Genomic DNA, 21,485 nt, shown 5'->3' on the forward strand with positions numbered 1-21,485 from the left:
GCACCCTGTCTGAGCCAAGGATAATCCAGATCTCAGAGTCTGAGGAAATCAAGGCAGCTTGAGTTCACAGGCCAGAACACCAGCGAGAGGAGGGCAGCACAGAGAGAGAACTCTGGAGATCTGCAGAAGAGTGTTGACCATCACATATGGGTGAGGAAACTACCAGGACTGGGGTAAAAACAATCTGAAAGGACTAGAGGTCAGGCTTGGCCCTCACATCAGGCAGGGAATAATGACTGTTCCCATCAGCCAGAATGGAAATATTCATAACTTACAGGGCGCTGGACACAGGAAGGTCTTGCCTCGGTAGTGGCAATAATTAGCCCCAGATGAGCACTGTTCCAGACCTGCCTAACAAAACATAAAGGCAAGACCAAAAGGATCCAACTGTTTCCAAAAAGCTAAACTGAATTTGATAACAAAACTCAATAATATGTATAGGTAGACAAAAAATATCCAGCACCAAACAAGGTAAAACTCACCATGTCCATGCTATTAGTTCAAAGAAAGTTAGAATGGCTATTTTAATATAAGACAAAGCGTAATTCACATCAAAGAACACTATCAAGGATAAAGATCATCTCATATGAACAACAAGTCAGTTCATCAAGAGGATACAACTATTAAACATGGATGCTCTCGATAATAGAATTTCAAATCTGTGAAACAAAAACTGAAGGAATTGCAGAGTGAAACATTAATCCTCAATTATAGTTCAGGATTTCAATTCTCTGCTCTTGGTAACTGATAGAACAAGCAGAGAGAAGATCAGCAAGTATATAATAGAACTGGATAACACTATCAACCAATGTGACATAATTGATACGTGTAGAACATTGCACTCTACAAGAGCAGAATACAAATTCTTTTCAAGTGTACTTGGAACATTTATCAAGATAGGCCATATTCTGGACCAAAAATTTAGTCACAGTAAATTTGGCAGGACTCAGGTCATAGAAATTATGTTCTCATACCACGATGGAATTATATTAAAAATCAATAACAGGGACTTCCCTGGTGGTGAGTGGTTAGGACTCTGCACTTCTGCTGCAGGGGGCATGAGTTCGATCCCTGGTCAGGGAACTAAGATCCCAGAAGCTGCTCAGCAAAGCAAAAAAATAAAATACAATAGAAAAGAAGAAAAAATCAATAACAGGTCCAATCCAGTTCCATCCGGTTCTCCCACCACCCTCCCACCACCCTACTTGGCCAAGGGTCCCAGCAGCTTGGGTGGTGGGAGGAGCACAGGGGCCAGGCAGCCCATCTTGGGAAGGATCTCAGCGTGCCCTTCAGGTAGGCACGGGGCACCCACCCTCCCCACAGCCATGATGTCCAAGACTATGAAGGAGGAGCCCAGGAGGAGATGGGAGGGCTGGTCTGCTAAACCTGCTGCTGCAAAAGTGGAAAGGAAGTCAAAAAGGTGGCAGGAAAAAAAAAAAAAAAGTGCAAACAAAAGGGAAAAGGGGAACAGAGAGAAAACAGGCTGAAGTACCTAACCAAGAAACTAAAGATTTACCTGCAGAAAGTGGAGAAACTAAAAACAAGGAGAATCCAGGCTCTGATGAAGAAGGAGAAAAAGAAGTCTGATTAATATCCTACACCATGCCTTATCAGTGGTCCCTGTTTCCCTTCTTGTACAGTCCAGAGGAATACTTTTTTCAACTCCTTTGTAAATGCAAGTTTTTAGTAGCTCTAGAAACATTTTTAAGAAAGAGGAATCCGGGATTCCCTGGTGGCGCAGTGGTTAAGAATCCGCCTGCCAATGTGGGGGACACAGGTTCGAGCCCGGGTCCGGGAAGATCCCACATGCCGCGGAGCAAATAAACCCGTAAGCCACAACTACTGAAGCCCGCGCGCCTAGAGCCCGAGCTCTGCAACAAGAGAAGCCACGGCAATGAGAAGCCCGCGCACCGGTAGCTCCCACCCGCTGCAACCAGAGAAAAGCCCGCACGCAGCAACCAGAGAAAAGCCCGCACGCAGCAACAAAGACCCAACGCAGCCAAAAAAAGAAAAGGAATCCTACCTCATCCCATTTGTTAAGTGTAGTTTTTTTAAAAGTGTACAATCATTTGCTAGTTGTTTTTTGTTTGCTTGTTTGTTTGGTTTTGGTACAACCAGAAAATAGTGGGATATGGAATACAGGAGATTTAACTGTCTTGGGTGTACTTTTTCCATCCTTTAATACAAACCATACTAAATGCAATTTGGAGTCATAGTCATGCATTTAATATGACTTGAACATTTTAAATTACTTCTATCCCTGTGTTGGCACCTGTGAATTTAATTTTGCCTCATTCAAGCCCAGCTAGTAACTTATATATTACTTTTCTAGAATATCTGGGTTTTTTTAAAGGGCAACATGCCTTTTGAAAAACATCAGAGGGCCAAGTATGTGCCAGATTCTGCCCTCAGGACTGATGCCAGGGCAAAGAGCCCGGTCCAACTTGTCCTTCCAAAGATTACATTCCCCTGGGGAAGATGGACAATTTAAGTGCAAGTAGGGAGCGAAAAAACTGGCAGGACGTGACCAGAGAGCCTCATATTGAGGAGTCAGAATATATCTCCAGAAAGAAATAATCAGGAAAGACAAATAATTACTTTTTTAATATTTTAATTTTATTGAAGTATAATTGATTTACAATGTTGTGTTAGTTTCTGATGCACAGCAAAGTGATTCATATATATATATATATATATTCTTTTTCATATTCTTTTCCATCGTGGTTTATTACAGGATATTGAATATCGTTCCCTGTGCTATGCAGTGGGACCTTGTTGTTCATCTATTTTATATATAGTAATTTGTATCTGCTAATCCCAAACTCCTAATGTATCCCTCCCCCACCCCCTTTCCCCTTTGGTAACCCGAAGTTTGTTTTCTATGTTTGTGACTCTGTTTCTGTTTCCCAAAGTGGGTGTGAGTGGGTCTTGATCAAAGAAATGTTCACATATTGAGGGCTGGGGAAGTCCTTCTGGCTTACACATGAGTTAACCTGAATTTTTCGCTAACTACAACAGCCTGTTTGTGGCCTATCAAACATACATTGTACATCTGCTTTAATTATTAAAGAAAAGGGTGCATTGACCAGAAGTGAAGACTGTCCATGTTAAAAATAAAGATGAAATGCCTCCATTCCTGGGACGCCAATGCTGATACTCCTTCTACAAGACTCCCTTCCCAGGGGCCCAGACCATACTGACTCGCTGTGTATGTGCTGACTGGTTTTTCTTGAAACCTTGAAGAAATGTACCCCTAACTTGTTTCATATTCTTCTGACACTATATAAAACTGTGCTGAAAACTGTGCTTCTCCAGAGAGGTTCCTCAGAGTTATCTGAGAGAGGCTGTCTCCTGGGCTATAGTCCTCAGTTTGGCTCGAATAAAACTCTTTTCTATTCCTATTGCAGATTGTTTACTGATTATTTTCATTGGCAGTCTTAAATAACAAATCCACTCTAACAGTCCAGTCTCCCTAAGCCTCTGAATTCCTTCCTCTGCATTAAACCAAGGGAACTAGGGCATTTCCAATTTGTTCACAATGGGCCATTTATTGGTCCATGTTTCAGCCAATCAACCAACTAAACTGTTCGAGCCCTTTCTAACTCCCTGAGCTGCAATATTAAAAGCAGAATCTCTGCGTAGAGAGCCTGTACCAATAAATTTTACCTGATCCAACTTTAGCTTCCTTCCACCACTATCCGCCACACTTAGTATCCATTCCCACATGCTTCCCAGATTCCTATCTGAGTAAATGATAAAAGTCAAGGAGTTCCTTTGGAGTACCGTGCATCTCCTCATTTCCCACACCTTCAGGGGCCTGCTGGGACTTGAGTCTAGTAACAATAGGTCTAGAAGCAAAGAGGGGTGGTGGGAGTGGGCCCTGAGGAGAATCAGCATCGTCTTGCAGGGTTGCCGTGTGCTCAGGCGATGCAGGCTTAATCCCTTCAGACCAGCTGGAAAGGCCTACATCACTGTGGGTGGAAGGACCGCTCTGTCTTGGGAGGTCACCACCACTGGGGGTTGGAAGGCCACTTCTGCTGGACTGGAGCGGGGGAAGCTTCCACCGGGGGTGGGAAAACCTCATCCAATGGCAAAGAAGACATATCACAACTTAGGGGCTCAATGCTTCCACCTTCATCAGAGTCTTCCCACAGGTCCCCATTCCAACTTACAGGATCCCAGCTTCCTCAATCAGTGCCCTCATTTAACAGTAGACAGGGACTTTCCTGGCAGTCCAGGGGTTAAGACTCTGCGCTCCCGCTGAAGGGGGGCCTGGGTTTGATCCCTGGTCGGCGAACTAAGATCCCGCATGCCGCGGGGCGAGGCCAAAAACAAAACAAAAAACAGTAGACACCCTGAGAATCTGAGGGTTCAACTTGCATTGCGATCAAGTTGCCAAATTAGCCAATGGCAGGATGGGGTTCTATGTTTGATTTTTAGCAATTTCAGCCCTGCAGCTATAGGAGATCAGGGTCAAGAAACTCAGGTCATTTAGGCAGCAGTTGGACTAAAAGTTTGAATTCCTGAGCTCATCTTTTATGACTGGGAAGTCATTGGTGTCTTTTTTTTACCACCACGCCCCCTCTCCCCGCACCGCAGGGCTTGTGGGATCTTAGTTCCCCGACCAGGCATTGAACCCGTGCCCCCTGCAGTGGAAGCACGGAATCCCAACTGGACCGCCAAGGAATTCCCCATTCGTGTCTTTAAATCTAATCAGATCAGAGAGCCAGTTCCAAGAACCTCAGAACCAATTCAGAAAACTCATCCTTAACATGTTGTTCATTTAGAACCATTCTCAGCACAAAAATCTGTATTAGCCAGGGTTCTCTAGAAACAGTAGGATATATAGAGAGATATAAGAAAAGATTTTTATAGGAATTGGAGGTGGAGAAGTCCCACAATCTGCTATCTGCAAATTGGAGAACCAGGAAAGCCAGTGGTGTAAGTCTTGTTCTGAATTTGAAATCTGGAGCACCAAGACCAATGATGACCAAGGGCAGGAGAAGAGGGATGTCTCAGCTCAAGCAGAGAGTGAACTCACCCTTCTTCTGCCTTTTTATTCTATGCAGACCCTCAGGGGATTGAACGACGCCCATTCATACTGGAGAGGGCCATCTTCCTTCCTCAGTCTACTGACTCATATGCTAATATCTTCTGGAGACATCCTCAGAGACAAACCCCGAAATAATGTTTTACTGGCTCTCTTGGCATCCCTTGCCCCAGTCCAGTTAACACATAAAATTTAAAATCACACAGGCCTAGAAAGGTGGGGTAAGGGATAAATTAGGAGTTTGGGATGAACGTATACACACTTCTATACATAAAATAGATAATCAACACAGACCTACTGTATAGCCCAGGAAACTTTACTCAATATTCTGTAATAACCTGTAAGGGAAAAGAATCTGAAAAAGAATGGTTATATGTATATGTATAACCGAATCACTTTGCTGTACACCTGAAACTAACACAACATTGTAAATCAACTATACTCCAATATAAAATAAAAATTTTTTAAATTAACAAAAATAAACTCATACAGGCCTAAAAGGCAGCCATCAAGGCTTCATTTTAAGGAGTGTTCTGGGATAGATGGTGAGAACCTTGAAATGCCTATTCCCTCAACAGACCCAAAGATTCCTCAAGGACCCCATTCAGTGAAGGCATGATGGCTGGTTATCTCCTCGGGGAAAAACATTACTGCATAGCTTTCCAAGACCCAGGATGTGTTCATCAGAGAACTAGAAGGGAGGAGACTTATAAATGGACCCATAGATTTGCACCGATGGTGAGCTGGTGTTCTCAGAGCACCTACTGTGTAAAGAGTCCCCACACCAGCGTAAAGCTCCTCAGAGACACAACTCACATTGCCCTGTAAGGAACGGAGTGTGATGTGCATTTTGCAAGTGAGGAAATGGAGGCTCAGAGCAAGGGAAGCATTCGGTGGGGAAGCCATGTGGGGCAGATAAATATCGTTGAGTGTGAAACATGGCAGGGGATCTTCCTCTCTGAAAAGGTCCACTAGGCTGAGTGGCTTCAACAGCCGGCTCTGCCCTAACTCACCCTGTGCCTTGAGGAGCTCTCTGAGCTTGGGTTTCCTCCTCCTTCACATGGAGACCCACACGGCTGCCTTATGGGGTTGCTCTGAGGCTCCAACAGGCCAGCTGGTTGGGCCTTGAGCCTGGTGCTGAGTCTGCAGTCAGGAAACCAGGTGAGACAGATGCTGGGGAAAACCCCATGAGAGAAGATGGTCCTTTTCATCTTTCCCTCTCCTCTTTGCCTTGTCATAGGAGGCTGAAACTGACAAGAATCTTGCAAACGTTTTGGCCTCATCTTACTTTATTATTTATTTATTTGGCCACTGCCACCCAGTTTGCAGGATCTTAGTTCCTCAACCAGGGATCGAACCCATGCCCCCTGCAGTGGAAGTGCAGAGCCCTAACCAGGGGACCTTGATCTCATTTTAAATGCATTTCAAACTATTGAGGCTCGGAGACATTAAACTGCCAGCCAATGTCCTGTACATTCCATCTGAGAGATAAACTTGAACTGCATGCTCTCAGGCTGAGGAATGCACAAGCACCATCCCGGCGAGGTTGATCCTTACCAGCTTGAAGGGGTGTCAGGGTAATGGGCTATATAAGAAACAGACTGACGTTTGTCAGTCACAGGAAAGCAAGCTGCCATGGCACCGCGTTTGGGGATCTTTCTGATTTGGGCTGGCGCGTCTGTATTTCTACAACTGGACCCTGTGAATGGAGGTGAGAGAGGGGAGATGGGCTAGAACTGGTGTGAAACAGCCTGCCCCAGACATGGATTGATGTGTAAAAATAATGATAATAATAATAGCGGTGACAAATAACGTTTGACATTTCTTGAGTATATCCCAAGGGCTTCACATTTTATTTAATTTTCATGCAACTTCTATGAAATTTAAAGCCAGGTGAGTTTGGCACCAAAGCCAAAGGCCTTATTGACTAACAACCCTCATGACCCCTGCCTCATTGTTAAATATCCATTCCAATCTCCCAGACATGGGCAGCCTACACCCAGGGTTGGTTACGTTGTTCAAATTAAGAGTTTTTGATGTATGTAGAGTTTCCTGTTTGAAATGACAGTGTGGTCTCAGGGCAGGTCCTGTGAACAGTGTGCTATAGCCGAGTCTCAGCTTTATTGTTGAATTCACGTGTGTCAGTAGGAGAGCAATGAGAACGTGTCAGGTTCTCCACTCATCTGTTCTGTTTAGCCCTCTAGTCATTGAGTCTATCTGTTCAGGGTATAAACAATGACTTCAAAATATAATAGAAAATAAAAGTTAGAGATGCAGGGCAGGTCCTACTGCAGCTTGTATTCTGGTTGTGCCCCTGCCTTGTTCTCACTCCCCCTGTATCCATCTCCTCTGCTCCTGCTTTTCTTCCTGATCAGCAGCTGTCTGAGAACACCACCGTTCCTACCGCAGTTACCCCAGGTAATCAACATTGGAAGAGAATGACAACAAAACAGCAATCAAATGCAACAAACTAACATGTGCGGCGTGGTAACTGTGACCGTGATTCTCCAAAGGTACTTTACACGCATGAGGTAACTTCACCCTCTCAGGAGAAGGAATGTGTGCACATTCCCCAAGGTGGCACCCCTACAGAGCATCAAGGGTGAGCATTCTGTAGATGGTGGGGCTGGAATCTGAACCCAGGGTCAGAGCTTCGGAGCTGGTGCCACAGGCTGAGGTAGAAACTGCCCAAAGTTAAAGAACCCTTCCTAGTCCCTGAGGGAGGGACCACACCATATTTACCTTGACATCCCTGATGCTTAGCAGGGGGTCTGTACAGGGCAGGCCCTTGGGGATGATGGGCTAGCTTGAACAGAGACTTGTGTCAGAGTTACTGCAGAGATCATGAAACCCTGAGAGCCAAAGAAGCGAACAATGCCTTTCTTCTTTCAGGTAATGGATGTGTTTTCCCATTCATCTATGGAGGGAAAACGTATTTTGATTGCGCTATCCGTGGTTCCATATTTCGTTGCTGTGCTCTAAATGCGGATTATATAGGAAGATGGAAATACTGTACTAGGAAAGGCAGGTGTGCAGTTTATCCTCATGTGAGGCACACGTGGCTTCCCAGATGAAGGGGGAATGTCCGTAACTGTCTTCTAGACGGAAGCCTCAGGCATCTCCTCACCCAGCTCCGTGTGTTCCATTCATGTCCATTTCTCTTGATAAGACTAAAAATAACCCTCCCACAATTAATGTTTTCATCCATTTCTTCTATCTTTCAGACCATGCCAAACGTACCTTTCCCTTTATCTATCGAGGCAAAATATACGAAAGTTGCACAAAAACTGGGAGTATTTTTTGGAGGCGTTGGTGCTCACTCTCTCTAAACTTTGACCAGGATAGAGCTTGGAGGTATTGCTAGCAATAAAAAAGGTAAGAGTGGGGCTTCCCTGGTGGCGCAATGGTTGAGAATCTGCCTGCCAATGCAGGGGACACGGGTTCGAGCCCTGGTCTGGGAAGATCCCACATGCTGCAGAGCAACTAAGCCCGTGCGCCACAACTACTGAGCCTGCGCATCTGGATCCTGTGCTCCGCAACAAGAGAGGCCTTGATAGTGAGAGGCCCGCGCACCGTGACGAAGAGTGGTCCCCGCTTGCTGCAACTAGAGAAAGCCCTCGCACAGAAACGAAGACCCAACACAGCCAAAAATAAATAAATAAAATAAAAATAAAGGAATTCCTTTTTTAAAAAAAATGCAAAATACTCCATTATATTAAAAAAAAAAAAAAAAAGGTAAGAGCGTCCAGGGAGGATGGGAAGAGACAGAGCTGGATAAAGAGGTGGGGTCAGGTGCCACAGTGAGAAGGAAGGATGAGGCAGGTGGAGAGATGGGATGAGGTAGAAATGTACAGGAGGAAGAGTGAGGGGCAGAGGCCCAGAGAGGAAGAAGAGGAGGGAGGGGAGAAAATACGTAAAGAGAAGAAGCGACGAAGGCAAAAGGCAAAAGATGGAGAGATGAGAGTCCGAGGAGGAAGAAGCAAGAGAGTTTGCAGGATGAGAAATGGAAGAGGATCTGGGAAGGATTAGTGGCAAGAGAAGGTGAGAGAGGGGCAGAGAGAGGACAGCACAGTCTTTGGAGCAGGCATGAGAGGGCAGGAGTCGACATGGGAAGAGCAGAAAGCAAAGGAGAAACAGACCCCTGCCCTCCATGGGACTGACTGGAAAAACAAATAGACTCATTAACACTGACCCCAAGACTGTGTTCAATTCCTGTCCAGTGCATCCACGCGTGGCCTTGGATGCAATCAAGCCTTTGAAACCTCAGTGAAGAAAATCAAGAAATCTCAAGCGTGAAGGTGATGCTCTGAGTGACAGAGGTGAAATCCTTTCCCTGCATCTCCACCATCTTCCCGCTGTGTGGGGATCCAGTCGATAAACCACTTTCTCTGCAGGTGTGGTCTTTTTTTTTTTTCCCCTACAAAGAAACCTATGTATCAAATGGGAGGGTCTCAGCGTGCTCAGGTTAATCAGTCAGGATGTTCTTGTCTTCCCTTCCCTTCCTCGGGGTCCTGATGGAACATCAATACACATCACACTAATAAAGATGTTAAAAAATTAAAAAAAAAAAAAACACATCACAATTGTCCTTCCTGGGGGCTTGATTGACAGCTGAAGGCTCGGTGGTGGGACTTGAGGTGAGGGTGGGAGGAGGGTCCCAGAGGGTATAGAGGGCTTGGTCCTTGTCATAAAAGATTTGTCTTGTCCCGACTTAGCTGAGATTTTATTTCTTCCTGGAGCTATTCTCTGACTCCCCAGTATAAGGAGTCCCGATCGTGTCTTTCCAGTCCGTCCTTTCTTTACTTACAATTAAACTGTCCATTTTCCCTGGGGGACTGTAATTGGGGAGGACAGGACGGACTACGTTTGCCCTGGCCTCAGTCCTAAGTACGGAATCCGACACATCCTTGGCATTTTTCAAAAGGACTACTCTCCTTTTTTTTTTTTTAATTTTTATTTATTATTTATTTATTATTTATTTTTCGCTGTGTTGGGTCTTCGTTTCTGTGCGAGGGCTTTCTCTAGTTGCGGCGGGTGGGGGCCACTCTTCGTCACGATGGGCGGGCCTCTCACTATCGCGGCCTCTCTTGTTACGGAGCACAGGCTCCAGACGCGCAGGCTCAGTAGTTGTGGCTCACGGGCCCAGCTGCTCCGCGGCATGTGGGATCTTCCCAGACCAGGGCTCGAACCCGTGTCCCCTGCGTTGGCAGGCGAATTCTTAACCACTGAGTCACCAGGGAAGCCCCCACATACTTGTTCATGGCACTGAATTTACACAACTGAAAAAGGGCAAGATTACACACACACACACACACACATGCCCGTGCACACTGCACACACATATGCATTCCTAGTTGAAGAATGCTGAAAAGTCTAAAGCATTAGCAGAGAAATGGAGGAGGAAGTGGGAGAAATGGCAGGTTCTCAGACTGTATAAATCTTTAGCCTTTTACTAAAGCATTGGCAGAAAAAGATTTAAAACCAATCTCTAGAGATGCTTCTACCAAAAAACAAACAAAAAAATTAGCACATTTCAGACAATACATGCTAAATAACTGACATATTCGATATCACCTGCTATGACAAAGAAAAAATAGAAAATAATTTATAGAAAAAAATGAACCTTAGATGAATTGGGGGATTGGGATTGACATATATACACTACTATGTATAAAATAAATAACTAATGAGAACCTACTGTATAGCACAGGGAACTCTACTCAATGATCTGTGGTGACCTAAATGGGAAGGAAATCTAAAAAAGAGGGGATATATGTATACGTATGGCTGATTCACTTTGCTGTACAGCAGAAACTAACACAACATTGTAAAGAAACAATACTCCAATTAAAAAAAAAGGAAAAAAATGAACTTTATCATTATTCTTTATTTTTTAGATCAATGGACTCTAATTGAAAGTCCAGAACTAATCCTTCACATTTGCAGTTGATCTTCAACAACATGTCAAGATAGTTCAATGGGGCAAGAATAATCTTTGCAACAAGTGGTGCTGAAACAAGCATATCTGCATGCAAAATAAAGAAGTTGGATACCTCCTTTCACACATATGCAAAAGTTAAGTCAAAATGGGTCATAGAATTAATTTTAAGAGCTGATATTATAAAATTCTTAGAAGAAAATATGAGTAAATCTGTAAGACCTTGGGTTAAGAAATTAGTTCTTATTTATAACACTAAAAGGACAAATGACAAAAGAAAAAGTTTACAGATTGGACCTTATCAAAATTTATGCTTTAATTTTCAGAAAATAAAAACTGCCAGAATGGGAGAAAAGTATTTGCAGGTCAGGTGTCAGATAAGGAACTTGTATCTAGAACACATAAAGAACTTTTACACCTCAATAATAAAATGACAAATAACTCAATTTAAAAGTGAGCTAAGGGACTTCCCTGGTGGCACAGTGGTTAAGATTCTGCGCTACCAATGCAGGGGGCCCCGGTTTGATCCCTGCTCAGGGAACTAGATCGCACATGCATGCCGCAACTAAGGAGACCGCCTGCTGCAACTAAGAGCCGGCGCAACCAAATAAATAAATAAATAAACAAAACATATTAAAATATATTAACAACTCCACCATCCCAGGAGTCCCCATTACCTTTAAAAAAAGTGAGCTAAGAGGGAATTCCCTGGCAGTCCAGTGGTTGGGACTTGGCACTTCCACTGCAGGGGGCAAGAGTTCGATCCTTGGTCAGGAAACTAAGATCCCACATGACGCCAAAATAAATAAATAAATAATTTTAAAAATAAAAAATAAAGCACACTACTGAATATCTCAAAGAAGAAGCAGATTCACAGATACAGAGAACAAATTAGTGTTACCAGTGGGGAGAGGGAAGGACAAAATGGGGGCAGGGGATTAAGAGGCACAAACTACTATGTATACACAGGGAATATAGCCACTAGTTTATAATAACTATGAATGAAGTATAGCTTTTAAAAATTGTAAATCACTATGTTGTATACATGAAACTCATATAATATTGTACATCAACTATACCTCAATATTTTTTTTTTAAATGTGTCTTTTTTTTTTTTTAATTTATTTATTTATTTTTATTTTTGACTGTGTTGGGTCTTCGTCCCTGTGCGAGGGCTTTCCCTAGTCGCGGCAAGCGGGGGCCACTCTTCATCGCGGTGCGCGGGCCTCTCACTACCGCGGCCTCTCTCGTTGCAGAGCACAGGCTCCAGACGCGCAGGCTCAGTAATTGTGGCTCACGGGCCCAGTTGCTCCGCGGCATGTGGGATCTTCCCAGACCAGGGCTCGAACCCGTGTCCCCTGCATTGGCAGGCAGACTCTCAACCACTGCGCCACCAGGGAAGCCCCTACCTCAATATTTTTAAAAGCTAAAAATAAAATGTCCAATTTCAACAAAAAGTTATGAGATATGCCAAGAAACAGAAAAGGGTACTTTACACAGGAAAAAAAGCAATCAGTAGAAACTCTCTTTCAGAGGAAAGTTTAGATGGTAGACTTATCAGACAAAGACTCCAAAGAGTATATTATGAATATGTTCAAAGAACTAAAAACAAGCCATGCCATAGATTTAAAAGAAAGTTTGATGATATTGATCCATCAAATAGAGAATATCAATAGAGAGTTAGAAATTGTTTTTTTCACAAGGACCAAATGGAAATTCTGGAGTTTGAAAGTATAATAACAAAAATTTAAAAAACTCACTAGAGGGGCCCAACAGCAGATTTGAGCTAGCAAAAGAATCAATGAACTCGGTGATAGATCAATAGAGTTTAACCAATCTGAAGAAAAGAAAGAAAAAGAATGAAGAAAATGCAACGGGGCATCAGGGACCTGTGGGACACTGTCAGGTTTAGCAACGTACAAACATGGGACTACCAGAAGGAGAAGAGAGAAAGCAGCAGAAATAATAACAAGATCAACTTGGGGAGTATTGTCATCTTAACAATGTTAAGTCTCCTCATTCATGAACATGGAATGCCTTTCCATTGATTTAGTTCTTCTTAATTTCTTTCTGCAATGCTCTGTATACACCAAACAGGTGGATTTTTGAGCAGTACGCAAACGATACTTCAGTAAAGCTCTTTTAAAAAACAAGAATAAAAGGAAGTTTCTTGGGTGCTTACACTGTGTCCCACGGCCTGGACTATCATTCAGTCAGCAGGAGAAGTAGACAATGAGTTCTTCTCTTCTAGAGATTGAATGTTCTTGATACTAATCAGAAAGTCCTAGACATCTCCCAGGGATTAATCTATACACATATTACCCCCCCTGCATCAACCTCATGAATTTTCATGATTGGATTTTTCCATCAAACTAAGAGAACCAGGTCACGCCTCCTCCTCCTCATTACTACAAAGCCTGCTTCCTACAGCCCCTGCTTATTCACTCTGCACCTAAGTGCAACCCCTGGGTGGCCCTGTATGGTGTGCAATGTCCTCCTCCCCCAGTCTGTGAATATATGTGGCTTACATACTGCTATCAATCTCATCTGGCAGTGCTGGGTGTTGTTTATTTGGTCCTCTCATACTGTTTAAGGTGGGCTGAATAGAAGATGATCAGAACAGTATGGCTATTTCCCTGATGATCTTACCGGTACTACTGAACTGTAAGGGACAGAATCAATGGTCCACTTCTTTCGCAACCTGCAGACCTCCATCCTCCTCCTAACATTGGGAATCTGCTATGACTCTCACTGTTTCTGTTCTCACACCCCACACTAAAAAAAGAAAGAAAAAAACCACCTTATCTCTCCTTTTTCTTTCTCCGCCCCCCCAACACCCCACCTTCATCTCTATCTCTCTCTACATCTATTTCTGTCTCTCAGACCTGGCATAAATTTCTCAGTGAGCCCAGGCTTTCACAGAAAACAAGAGGTGGTGTTTTTTTGTTTTGTTTTTGTTTTTGTTTTTGGCCACACCTCACAGCTTGTGGGATCTTAGTTCCCTGACCAGGAATTGAACCTGGGCCCTCCACAGTGAAAGTACGGTGTCTTAACCACTGGACCACCAGGGAATTCCACAAGAGGCTATTTTTAACACTCAAAGATTCTAGGAAAAGATTCATTGGGGATCTCAGGTTAATGGAATTTCAATGTTTGATTTTTTTTTTAGGAGGGGAATACAGTAGAAATGTTTTAGTGTGACAACGCAAATATTATGGGTTGTATGTGAGTTTCAAAACTGAATGATCGGGACTTCCCTGGTGGTGCAGTGGTTAAGAATCAGCCTGCCAGGGCTTCCCTGGTGGCGCAGTGGTTGAGAATCTGCCTGCTAATGCAGGGGACACGGGTTCGAGCCCTGGTCTGGGAAGATCCCACATGCCACGGAGCAGCTGGGCCCGTGAGCCACAACTACTGAGCCTGCGCGTCTGGAGCCTGTGCCCCCCCAACGGGAGGGGCCGCGATAGTGAAAGGCCCGCGCACCGCGATGAGGAGCGGTCCCCGCACCGCGATGAAGAGTGGCCCCCACTTGCCGTAACTAGAGAAAGCCCTCGCACGAACCGAAGACCCAACACAGCGAAAAATAAATAAATAAGTAAATAAAGTAGCTATTAAAAAAAAAAAAAAAAAAGAATCAGCCTGCCAATGCAGGGTACACGGGCTCCATCCCTGGTCCGGGAAGATCCCACATGCCGCGGAGCAACTAAGCCCGTGCGCCACTACTACTGAAGCCCGGGTGCTTAGAGCCCATACCCCGCAACAAGAGAAGCCAAGCAATGAGAAGCCCGCGCACCGCAATGAAGACCAACGCAGCCAAAAAATTTTTAATTAATTAATTTTTTTAAAAATTGAATGATCAAAGTTCACTGTGTTTATTGTGGGATTTCCACATTAGTTCTCTCATTATAGGAGTAAAAAGTTACTTCTATAAAAAAGTTATAAATATAAAATATGCAAAACTGGAAAGTTAATTCTATAGCATTATCCCTATTTCCTTTTTGCCATTTTCCCTTGGCAAATGCATGGGATCCTGACACATTCCTATCTTCAAGGAAAAGCCATGTTTGTTTGTTAATTATTACCCCTATCCTAACACAAGAAATAGATATCCTTGTTGCTTGCCTTAACTTGAGTCAATTCTGTCACTGATACTTTCACTGGATGTAGGATCTGTTTCAGCTGATCATATTCTCTCCCTTGCACCACGTTACTCCTTTCTACTCAACATCAACCACACCTAATCCTCCCAGGAATGCACCTCTTAACTATTTCTCCTATTCAAGGAAACTAGCAGCCTCACAAAATAAAAGAAGTGAAAAGGGGCTTCTCTGGTGGCACAGCAGTTAAGAATCTGCCTGCCAATGCAGCGGACACGGGTTCGAGCCCTGGTCTGGGAAGATGCCACATGCCGCGGAGCAACTAAGCCTGTGCGCCACAACTACTGAGCCTGCGCTCTAGAACTCGCGAGCCTCAAGTACTGAAGCCCGCATGCCTAGAGCCCGTGCTCTGCAGCAAGAGAAGCCCCCGCAGTGAGAAGCCTGCGCACCGCAACGAAGAGTAGCCCCAGGTCTCCGCAACTAGAGAAAGCCCGCGCACAGCAACAAAGACTCAATGCAGCCAAAAATAAATAAATAAATAAATAAATAAATTTTTTTAAAAAGTGAAAAGGGGGTTAGTGATGAGGAATAAAAGGAGAAGAGGAGGTGATGGAAGGAGAGAAGGGAGAGGAGATGGAAAGGAAAGAGGAGGGTGAGAGCAAGGAAAGTGGGGAGATGGAGAAAAGGGGAAAGAGGAAGGGGAGAGGGAGAGGGAAGAGGAAGGAAAAGGGAGAGAGAGAAGAGCTGTAATATTAACTATGTACCCAAGACTGTGGTGAGAACTTTACATTGAATCACCTAATGGAGTCTCACCAAGTTTTAGTGGAAGGACTAAAAACAGCACCGTTTTATACATGAGAGCAAAAGTTCAGAAAAAGTTAAATAAATTTCCTAGGATGTAACAGCTACTGAAGGTGAAAATGAAGATCAGACTCCAAATCCTAAATCTATACTATGCTACCCTTCAGGATGGATTCAAGCCATGTAGATGCCAACCACTAAAGAGATAATGTGATGTAATGGTAAGAATATCTGTTCCAAACTCAATCCTGCCCCCCAAAAATTATCCTTTATGAGTCTCAGGTTTTCTCTTCTGTAAATGGGAGCAGCCAACTCCCCTTGCAAGATTTTGATGGGGATTCTACAAGCTCATAAGGTGCTCAATAAATAAATCCTTTCTTCTCCAGTGGTATTTATTTGACCTGTGGTCAAACAGGCTTGGGATGGGTGGGGGAGAGCGAATTTGGATCTTCAAGTCACAGGACAGCGACCCTAAGCGAGGGAAAGAAAAGAGACACGTCAAAGATGATTTCTTCTGGTGCAGAGAATTCTAACCAGATTAAAGGTAAAGACACGCTCTTGAAATCAAGAAATATCAGCTAATAAAAGAATGAAACAAAGCGACACAAAAGAGAATATGCAGAGAAGGAAGCAATAAGCATTTCAGGATGTCTAATTCTGTTAAATTAGTGAGAAGCCTTTGATGTAGAGAAAGACAATAAACCAAGAAACAAAATGCAGAGAAATACCCAGATTCAGACAAAAGAGCTGAAGGAAGTTCACTTTCTTTTGTTTCCAAAAGAGAGAAAAGCCACCTTCACAAATTCTCTCATTCCACCTCCCTTTACAAACAATAACAGTCTATTGGATTTTCTGCATAACTAATTACATCATCAGGAAAAGGAGAATGCCACAGTATGTTAAAAGATGACTATACCATATCCAAGTTGAATTTTTCTAGGGAAAGAAATGTGGGCTCAGAATTAGAAAACCTAGCAATTACATCAACAGATTAAACACAAATATCACACAAAATCAGGAGCAGGAGAGAACATGATTCAGTTTTTCCTCCACCAGCTGGGGGAACTTCTAATTTGGTGTCACTGACTCACAGAACTAAAAGTGACAGCAATAACAGCTAACATTTACAGAACACTTACAATGAGCCAAGAATATGCCAAGAGCTTTATAGGCATTATGCATTTAATACTTAGCCTTTAATTCCCACTGCAATCCTCTGAGCAAGATATTATTTATTAACTTTTTTATACAAAAGGAAATGAAGCCTCAGAGAGTTGATATAACTTGCCCACGGTCACACAGTAAGGTAGCTGAGTGAGTTTTTTGTTGTTGTTCTTGTTCTTGTTTGTAGAAGTAGAATTGTTTTTTAAAAAATAGAATCTTATGTCAAAACCCTCTGTATAAAATAAAGCAGAACTGTGGGTGAAGGCCCTTAAGGCAGTGCAAAAACACTGATAGTTATCATTAAGAAACATACCTTGAATTCTTCTGCTAAAAGTACCTCTACCAGTTAGGCTGCTTTGATTATTCCTGTGCCCCAGTGCTCAGAACAACACCTGGCACATATGAGGCATTCAATAAGTATTCCTGAGTGGGGGGGGGGGGGAAATATATATATATACACACACATACACACATACACATAATCTCAATAGTTATTAAAATATATTTAATAAGCTTTAAATAACTCCTCATTATTAAATAAAGCATCTTAAAATAGAAACAAAATATTCCTTTAACTTGCTAAGAAATATCTTTTCCAAATCAACATCCAACATCATAAGTCATGGTGAAACACAAGAGAAACACAAGTAAAGCAAAAAGCAACAAAAGATAAAGCTCCTAAAACAAGGGCACCACCTTTAGGAAATCTGACGTAATTCACTAGGACAGAATAAAGAAGCATAATACATAAACATTCAAAAAGAAGATAAAATATTAATACTACTTTTTGTTGGTGGAGTTTTTAGCTTTTAACATTATGTTCAGAGGGGTGTGATTTCATCATCACTATATTTCTTTTTCCTTGTAACTTCTATCTTCAATCTATCCTAAGTATACCTTTAATATACTCACCTGCCTTGTTTTTGTTAGCTGGCTATAAGCTCCTGGAGAGGAAAGACTGCTGGATTGGTACCTGGGTATTCAGGGTGTATAGCAGGGAAATTTACACCTAATAAACAAGTGAATGAGTGCTACATTTGGGGGTGCTGTGGAGGCAATAAACACCATTTTCATAGGTACTGAAACCAAGCGCAACCCTTTGGGACTCTCCCCATGTCCCCTGTCTCTTGAAGTAAAAGACCTTGCTTCAGGCCTCCCCTGAGTCTCAAAAGGCTGGCTCAAGAGTTAATGATTAGGAAAATGTGAACACGTAGTAACAAAGAAAAACTGTTGGGCCAGGAAACTGGTAACAATTTAAACAATAGATCAGCCATATAGCAGAGTCACAGGAGTTTTAGTTCCCCCCTAAAGGACATAGATAACAATGTCTGATGCACATTACTGGTTTTTACAGAAACCAGACTTTCACCAGATGGAAACTGCTAACTACAAGCACATGGACCCCAGACTAATTGAGACCAGAAGGTTGATGATGTTGATGCCCCAAATATCCTGTTACCTCACTACCAACCAATCAGAAGAATGTCCACCAGCTGATCAGGCACCCTGCAACCCACACCCCTAAAGCTGCCTTTCAAAACCCTTGCCTAATCAAAACTACAATGAGGTACCTCCTCACGCCAGTCAGAATGGCCAGCATTAGAAAGTCTACAAATAACAAATGCTGGAGAGGGTGTGGAGAGAAGCGAACCCTCTTACACTGTTGGTGGGAACGTAAATTGTTGCAGCCACTATGGAAAACAGCATGGAGGTTCCTTAAAAAAAATAAAAATAGAGTTGCCATATGATCCAGCAATCCCACTCCTGGGCATATACCCACAAGAAACTATAATTTGAAAAGATACATGCACCCATATGTTTATAGCAGCACTATTTACCATAGCCAAGACACGGAAACAACCTAAATGTCCATCAAAGTTGAATGGATAAAGAAGATGTGGTATGTGTATATATATATATATATATATATATATATATATATATATATATATATATATACACACACACACACACACAGTGGAATACTACTCAGCCATTAAAAAGAATGAAATAATGCCATTTGAAGCAACGTGGGTGGACCTAGAGATTATCGTACTAAGTGAAGTAAGTCAGAAAGAGAAAGACAAATACCATATCACTTATATATGGAATCTAAAATAAGATACAAATCAACATATCTAGGAAACAGGAACAGACTCACAGATATAAAGAACAGACTTCTGGTTGCTAAGGGGGAGGGGGTTTGGGAAGGGATGGATTAGGAGTTGGGATTAGCAGATGCAAACTATTATATATAGGATGGATAAACAACAGGGTCCTACTGTATAGCACAAGGAACTATATTCAGTATTCTGTGACAAACCATAATGGAAAAGTAAATATAATATTATATGTATGTATGTATGTATAACTGAGTCAATTTGCTGTACAGAAGAAATTAACAAAACATTGTAAATCAACTATACTTCAATAAAATAAAAAATTTAAAAATTTTAAAAAACAAAACAAACCTTGCCTGAAAGCCATCAGGGAGTTCAGGTCTTTTGAGCACTAGCTGCCCATTCTCCTTGCTTGGTGCCCTGCAAATAAACACTGTACTTTCCTTCACCACAACCTGGTGTCAGTACCTTGGCTTTGCTGTGCATCGGGTGAGTAGACCCAAATCCAAGTTCAGTAACAATGTACAACACATTTTAACAAATTCTAAAAGCACAAACCTTTACATTCTCAAGGTGTTTCTTTTCTATTATTAATGTATGAGGGATGTTTCCCACCTCAACCCCCATCCTCAGGCCTGGGAGGGCAGGCATCAGTGCCCACTACATAAAATCAGGAGGTGTATGGTGCCCACATGTGCTCATCTCATAAACGGTGATTGGTCATTCCAATCAAAACTCTGTTCACTCTCTGAGAACTCATCAAGTCCTCAAAAATTCTAAATCTTTTGCTACTTTTCCCCTTAAAAATTTTAATAGACTTTATTTTTTTCAGAGCAGTTTTAGGTTCACAGCCCGAGTTCAATCCCTGATCGGGGAACTAAGATCCCACAAGCTGCATGTCAAAAAAAAAATTCCATACACATAGAAAAGTTTAATGAATAGAACAACACATACCCATATACTCTCCACCCAGGTCAAACAATTATTAACTTTTTGCCATATTTGCTTGCTCTCTCTTCCTCCCCGCCCTGCCACTTGTACTGTTGTTGAATCCTTGAAAGTAAATTTAGACATCATGACTTTTTACCCCTACACATTTCAATGTGCATCTTCCAAGAATAAGGACAATCTTCTATAGAGACACAATACCATTATCACATATAAGAAAATTAAGTCTCTGGAAACCCAAATCTCTACACGTTTCATTAAAATGTACATCTCACTTTCATTACTTTAAAAACAATACATCTGTTACTTGCAATAAATTTTCCATCCCTGGTAGCAGAAACCATTTTCAATAAGCATTATAAAAATAAAATGGCAAGAGAGGACAAAATTATCATAATCATCAAATTAAAATAACAAAAAGTTAACAATAGTTTCATAATATCATTGAATATATATCTTTGTTTGAACATTCCCAAATGTTCCAAGAATGTCTTCTGAAGCTTATTTGTGTTTTAACTAAAAGGCAATCTAGGTCCATGCACTGCATTTGGTTGTTATGCCTCTTTAGCTTTTTAAATTTAGAATAGCATTCACAATTTTCTTGGGCAAGACTTAGGCAAGAGGGCACATTTTAGAGTGCCCCACACATCACACACATCACACACACACACACACACACACACACTGATCTGGCACTCGGCAATGGTTCAGTACAATCCAAAACCCTAAACATCAGCTCTTGTGTCTAACACCAGTCAGGCCTCAGAAAAATACTTCTCCACAGCCCTTGCCCTGTGTTCTTGAAACAAATATCATAAAGTCCTGTGAGCTGCACCATTATCAAAGCCAGAGATAAACACTCTGTCAAGCTTTGGAGGATGGGAAGGAGTTGAGTGACAGAAGCACTTAAGTAAGAGAAAAGAGGAATTTTCCTCTCAGATGAAAGAACACCAAAAGTTATTGCATAATGAAATATTTCCCAGCAGTGAAAAGCATTCTCTCTCTCTCTTTTTCAAATAGTCCAAGTGGTGATTCTGGAGGGATTCATAACTGAGTCTGATATTAGTAGTTGCTCAAGGTAGCTGTGTGGGGTTGAATAGTGTCCCCCCAAAGTTCTTGTCTACTCAGAACCTCAAAATCTCAAAATGTGACCTTATTTAGAAATAAGGTCTTTGCAGACATAATCGGTTAAGATAAGGTCATACTGAATATTACAGTGGGCCCTAAATCCAATGATTGGTATCTTTATAAGGAGAGGAGAGGACACACACAGAAGAAAGCCATGTGAAGATGGAGGCAGAGACTGGAGTGGTGCAGCTATAAGCCAAGGAATGCCACGAGCATTCTTTAATTTCTTTCAGCAATGTTCT

At 42.3% G+C, this 21,485-nt stretch overlaps 1 protein-coding gene across 1 annotated transcript; it reads left to right on the forward strand.

Annotated features, from left to right (window-relative positions):
- The first annotated feature begins 1,950 nt into the window (after positions 1–1,950).
- On the forward strand, positions 1,951–14,823 carry LOC309617677 (seminal plasma protein pB1-like). The gene is made up of 2 exons (XM_082370198.1): positions 1,951–6,779; positions 8,146–14,823. Exons 1-2 carry the CDS (start codon positions 6,686–6,688, stop codon positions 8,412–8,414), a joined length of 363 nt encoding a protein of 120 aa, XP_082226324.1. The 5' UTR covers positions 1,951–6,685; the 3' UTR covers positions 8,415–14,823.
- Positions 14,824–21,485: the final 6,662 nt, after the last annotated feature.

Source organism: Balaenoptera borealis (assembly GCF_965194805.1).
Source record: "Balaenoptera borealis genome assembly, chromosome: 19".
Taxonomy (NCBI): Eukaryota; Metazoa; Chordata; class Mammalia; order Artiodactyla; family Balaenopteridae; genus Balaenoptera; species Balaenoptera borealis.

Coding starts and splice junctions, on each gene's coding strand:
- LOC309617677 (XM_082370198.1), top strand. CDS start 6,686: ATGGCACCGCGTTTGGGGATCTTTCTGATTTGGGCTGGCGCGTCTGTA. Junction 6,780..8,145: donor AGGTGAGAGAGGGGAGATGG/GCTAGAACTGGT, acceptor GTCCGTAACTGT/CTTCTAGACGGAAGCCTCAG.